This window comes from Oncorhynchus mykiss, chromosome 16, assembly GCF_057628025.1.
Source record: "Oncorhynchus mykiss isolate SJ-2025 chromosome 16, ASM5762802v1, whole genome shotgun sequence".
NCBI lineage: Eukaryota > Metazoa > Chordata > Actinopteri > Salmoniformes > Salmonidae > Oncorhynchus > Oncorhynchus mykiss.
In genome coordinates, this window is record NC_143037.1 from 69,311,501 (window position 1) to 69,317,500 (window position 6,000).

The 6,000-nt window shown below is 44.0% G+C and overlaps 1 protein-coding gene across 1 annotated transcript in view; it reads left to right on the forward strand.

The window, feature by feature from the left end:
• Positions 1–6,000, forward strand: part of grm6a (glutamate metabotropic receptor 6a) — a 28,875-nt gene that overhangs the window by 15,553 nt on the left and 7,322 nt on the right. The window contains exons 2-6 of the mRNA XM_036947584.2: positions 312–528; positions 828–963; positions 2,508–2,662; positions 3,782–3,922; positions 4,046–4,246. Of these exons, the coding sequence (XP_036803479.1) occupies positions 312–528; positions 828–963; positions 2,508–2,662; positions 3,782–3,922; positions 4,046–4,246 (850 nt within the window). The remainder of the gene's footprint in view (positions 1–311; positions 529–827; positions 964–2,507; positions 2,663–3,781; positions 3,923–4,045; positions 4,247–6,000) is intronic.

Sequence of the window (6,000 nt, forward strand, 5' to 3'; positions counted from 1 at the left end):
AAAAAGTTTGAAATATCCAATAAATGTCGTTCCACTTCATGATTGTGTCCCACTTGTTGTTGATTCTTCACAAAAAAATACATTTTTATATCTTTATGTTTGAAGCTTGAAATGTGGCAAAAGGTCACAAAGTTCAAGGGGGCCGAATACTTTCGCAAGGCACTGTATATATAATTAGACATTTATGAACCTCAGGGCACATAAAAAGAGTTGACGCAGATAAAATGTGCTTTTATTGTTAGTGTAGATGAACAGCTGTACAGATGAATTATAAAGAGAAAGTTTACTGGTTTACCATGTTCTCTGTTCAGATTCCCCAGATCAGCTATGCCTCCACAGCCCCAGAGTTGAGTGACAATAACCGCTACGACTTCTTCTCGCGTGTGGTCCCTCCTGACTCGTACCAGGCCCAGGCTATGGTGGACATAGTCAAGGCAATGGGCTGGAACTATGTGTCTACACTGGCATCAGAGGGAAGCTACGGGGAGAGTGGAGTTGATTCCTTCCAGCAGATCTCGAGAGAGGCAGGTACAGTCAACAAGCTCCTCTCCTCTCTTCCTGGTACAATATATATAATCTGTTACGTTAATCAGCTGTCCATCATAATACATGTATTGGCTGCTGTAGCCGAAAACAGCCATTCTGAAGTCTATCGTCTCCTCTCTGTGGTCAACACCTTCTTCCTGTGGCCATCATCAATTAATAATGAGATCTCCGAGAGCACAAATATGGATTATTGCTGGTAGCCGTCATGTTTTATTCTCATTCATATTTCATTTTTATTTGTTCAGTATCAACATCAATGTCCATGTCTTCTTTCTCTGAAGGAGGTCTGTGCATCGCACAGTCTCTTAAGATCCCACGGGAGCCCAAGCCGGGAGAGTTTGACAAGATCATTAAAAGGCTGATGGAAACTTCCAATGCCCGGGGGGTCATCATCTTTGCAAATGAGGATGACATCAAGTAAGTGATAGAGAAGTTACGCCGTAGAGAACTGCATGTTAGATTCTCCTCTCTTCGGTGATGGTTCACTGTAATTAGAATGCAGTCTCCATATGAATGAGGCTCAGAAGTATGAATGGAATACTGTCTAGAGTGTTCTATTAGGTATTTAAGGAGGGGGATTTAAAAAAAAGGAAAACCCAACTGGCCCCCTAGTGAATTCATCTATGTGGTACCTGAGGATTAAATGTCTGTGGAGCTCAAATGGAATTTGCATTGATTGATGCAATCAATTGTGCTTCTACACCTGCATTGCTTGCTGTTTGGTGTTTTTAGGCTGGGTTTCTGTACAGCACTTTGAGATATCAGCTGATGTAAGAAGGGCTATATAAATACATTTGATTTGATTGAGTGAGAGACATGTCTGTTTCATGCCTGAACTGATCCAAACTATGGGCTCAGTTGATTCAAGCTTGGGTGGAAAAGGAGATGAACTTACTATGAAAATATGTGAAGTACCCTTGTGTGTTCTAATTGAACCATACATCTTAAAGGATGAAAAACGACCACTGTCCTGTCCCATGACACATAAAATAGAAACATAGATTGTATTATCTGATTTAAATATAAGGTAAATGTAGGTTGAACCGGAAAAAGGATATTCAAAAATTATGGAATAGATGTCATACAGGATCAGTCATCCCTTTCTTTAAATTACCATGGTTTTACAAGGACACAATTGCATGAGTTAATGTACTCAATGACTCATGTCTTTTTGCTGCTGCTCTGCTCTTGCCACGTACAGTGTAACAGAATCAGACTCTCTTGGAAAGCACTCATGTTAGTCTCTTTCCCAACCATGTTTCTGTAGGATTTCCATGTGGAACGTTTTTAACACAAAACCTGCCTATTTCATTCAGATTGCACGATACTGTAGGTCACATGTTTTATCTCATTTCATTACGCCACTTGCCCTGTATGTGTGTGTGTGTGTGTGTGTGTGTGTGTGTGTGTGTGTGTGTGTGTGTGTGTGTGTGTGTGTGTGTGTGTGTGTGTGTGTGTGTGTGTGTGTGTGTGTGTGTGTGTGTGTGTGTGTGTGTGTGTGTGCGTGTGTGCTGCAGGAAGGACAAACAAGACATGTACTACAGTATATGTTGTAGTCTTACATCTCTGTAAGGTGTGTTGGCAGCCAATCCATCTGATTGATTCCATTTACTTGCCTGGAAGCAGTCATGTCTCCCTGTCAGTTGTTAAACGTATCAGCACACCATATGGAATATGGAGTTGTCAGGTGGCATTATGTAAATTGCCTAAAGATTTGTGTGAATATATTTCATTTCCTTCTGTACGATAAGATTAAGCCTCCCCTACTGTTGATTCTATTCTCACCTCAGAGACTTGGTTGCTTATTATTCTAACACACAAAGCACCTTTGGCGTACGTCTTGTATGAAATTTGAATGTGAAAAACAGGAAAGTCTGTCTCTGATTGCTATAGTCTAGGTTACTGTGCCCTAGACTAGAGTTTAACCCACTCCATTTCCTCCTTTGTGTGTGTGTGTGTAGACGGGTTCTGGAGGCAGCGAAGAGGGCCAACCTCACGGGTCACTTCCTGTTTGTAGGTTCTGACAGCTGGGGTGCCAAGAGCTCCCCTATTCTAGACCAGGAGGACGTGGCTGAGGGAGCTGTCACCATTCTACCCAAGAGAGCCTCTATTGAAGGTATCCCCAACAACCCTACATTCCAATTCAACCACCTAACATCCCAATCCAACAACCATACATCCAAATTCAACAATCCTACATCCCAAGCCAACAAACCTACATCCCAAGCCAACAAACCTACATTACAATCTAACAACCCTACATCCCATCCAACAACCCTACATCCCAAACCAACAACCCTACATCCCATCCAACAACCCTACATCCCAATCCAACAACCCTACATCCAAATTCAACAATCCTACATCCCAAGCCAACAACCCTACATCCCATCCAACAACCCTACATCCCAAACCAACAACCCTAAATCCCATCCAACAATCCTACATCCCAATCCAACAACCCTACATCCAAATTCAACAACCCTACATCCCAAGCCAACAACCCTACATCCCATCTAACAACCCTACATCCCAATCCAACAACCCTACATCCAAATCCAACAACCCTACATCCAAATTCAACAATCCTACATCCCAAGCCAATAAACCTACATCCCAAACCTACAAACCTACATTACAATCCAAACACCCTACATCCCAAGCCAACAACCCTACATCCCATCCAACAACCCTACATCCCAAGCCAACAAACCCTACATCCCAATCCAAAAACCCTACATCCCAAACCAACAACCCTACATCCCAATCCAACAACCATACATCACAATCCAACAACCATACATCACACTTCAACAACCCTACATTACAATCCAACAAACCTACATCCCAAACCAGCAAACCTACATCCCAATCCAACAAACCTACATCCCAATCCAACAACCATACATCACACTTCAATAAACCCTACATTACAATCCAACAAACCTACATCCCAAACCAGCAAACCTACATCCCAATCCAACAACCATACATCACACTTCAATAAACCCTACATTACAATCCAACAAACCTACATCCCAAACCAGCAAACCTACATCCCAATCCAACAACCATACATCACACTTCAACAACCCTACATTACAATCCAACAACCCTACATCCCAAACCAACAATGCCTATGTATCATTGCCATGGTGGTTGATCAAAGGGATAAGATGCCACTGTTTGCCACTTCACTAATCCTCTGACTGGATGTTTTGTTTCCATGGCTCAGGCTTCGACCAGTACTTCACCTCCAGATCGTTAGAGAACAACCGTAGAAACATTTGGTTCGCTGAGTTCTGGGAGGACGATTTCAGGTGTAAACTGACAAGGCCAGGCATCAAAATAGACAGCGAAAAGAAAAAGTGTACAGGTCAGAACCTAGCATTGATTAAACATCAACGTTGGTTACTCTATTTTGTAGTGATAGGACACTGGCAATAGTGTATCTTTCTCTCACTCTCTACACCTCCCCCTCTCTCTCTCCATGTGACAGGAGAGGAGAGGATAAATCGTGACACTGCCTATGAGCAGGAGGGGAAGGTGCAGTTTGTAATCGATGCGGTCTACGCCATGGCCCATGCCTTGCACAGCATGCACCTGGACCTGTGCCCCGGCGCCATGGGCGTCTGTGACAAGATGGATCCTGTGGAGGGCCGGTTGCTGCTCAACTATATTCGTTCTGTGAACTTTAACGGTGGGTTATTATTGTGCCTTACTGACACAGCAGATGTGTATTTTGAATTTGTGAGGGATTTAGCTCAGCTAACTACTGCATCTACTCAGGAAGAGCTGGCTGGCTGGCTGACTGGTAGAGTTGTCTGATGGTGATACACTGTGGCCATCCTTCTCCTCCATGCTAACGTGCTGTGCTGTGGTTCTGAGAATACATCTCTTTAAGCTACTGTCAGTCCCCAATCCCACCACCATTGTCCAGGCACAAAATCTCCTTCTCCTCCCCGCTGTCCCTCCCTGGGCTTCTCATCTCATAACAGACCATTTTTGTTCTGTGTTGCTTTTGTGGGACGGAAGCTTTCTATGAGAAACATTCCCATTTAGACTGCCCCTCTGTGCCAGTGTCATCTGAAAACACTCTGTGAAGGGAATGCCTGAAGGGACCTACCGAAACAAGCAATATGCATTACTGCAGAGAACCTGCTAAGTCCTTATTTCCATGCAGGCATTTCAAATGAGGCTTCCTTTATCTTTAAGGTGGAGGAGAACCGCATCTGTATTTATCTGAAAATGGTTTGCAAATGGTCAGATGTCGCTGTACAGTTCAGCTAACTAACGGTCAGATGGAGCTGTACAGTTCAGCTAACTAACGGTCAGATGGCGCTGTACAGTTCAGCTAACTAACGGTCAGAGGGCGCTGTACAGTTCAGCTATCTGACTGTCAGATGGCGCTGTACAGTTCAGCTAACTAAAGGTCAGAGGGCGCTGTACAGTTCAGCTAACTAACGGTCAGAGGGCGCTGTACAGTTCAGCTAACTAAAGGTCAGATGGCGCTGTACAGTTCAGAATAACTAATGGTCAGATGGCACTGTACAGTTCAGATAACTAACGGTCAGAGGGCGCTGTGCAGTTCAGCTAACTAACGGTCAGAGGGCGCTGTACAGTTCAGCTATCTAACGGTCAGATGGAGCTGTACAGTTCAGCTAACTAACGGTCAGAGGGCGCTGTACAGTTCACCTACCTAACGGTCAGAGGGCGCTGTACAGTTCAGCTAACTAACGGTCAGATGGCGCTGTACAGTTCAGCATAACTAACGGTCAGAGGGTGCTATACAGTTCAGCTATCTAACGGTCAGATGGAGCTGTACAGTTCAGCTAACTAACGGTCAGAGGGCGGTTTACAGTTCAGCTAACTAACGGTCAGATGGCGCTGTACAGTTCAGCTAACTAACGGTCAGATGGCGCTGTACAGTTCAGCATAACTAACGGTCAGATGGCGCTGTACAGTTCAGCATAACTAACGGTCAGAGGGCGCTGTACAGTTCAGCTAACTAACGGTCAGAGGGTGCTATACAGTTCAGCATAACTAACGGTCAGAGGGTGCTATACAGTTCAGCATAACTAACGGTCTATCTAATGCAAATGAAACAGCTGCTCATCCATTGAAGATAAAAGACCTTGGCTAATGCAACAATTGTATTTGCCAATCATGTTTTTTAATTTTCTGTCCTTTGATTTACCAAAATCAGTGATTGTCCTTTATGCAATTCAAAATCCATCTGTTTTTATTTTGTTTTGTACAGTTCAGCTAACTAACGGTCAGATGGCGCTGTACAGTTCAGCATAACTAACGGTCAGATGGCGCTGTACAGTTCAGCATAACTAACGGTCAGAGGGCGCTGTACAGTTCAGCTAACTAACGGTCAGAGGGTGCTATACAGTTCAGCATAACTAACGGTCAGAGGGTGCTATACAGTTCAGCTATCTAATGCAAATG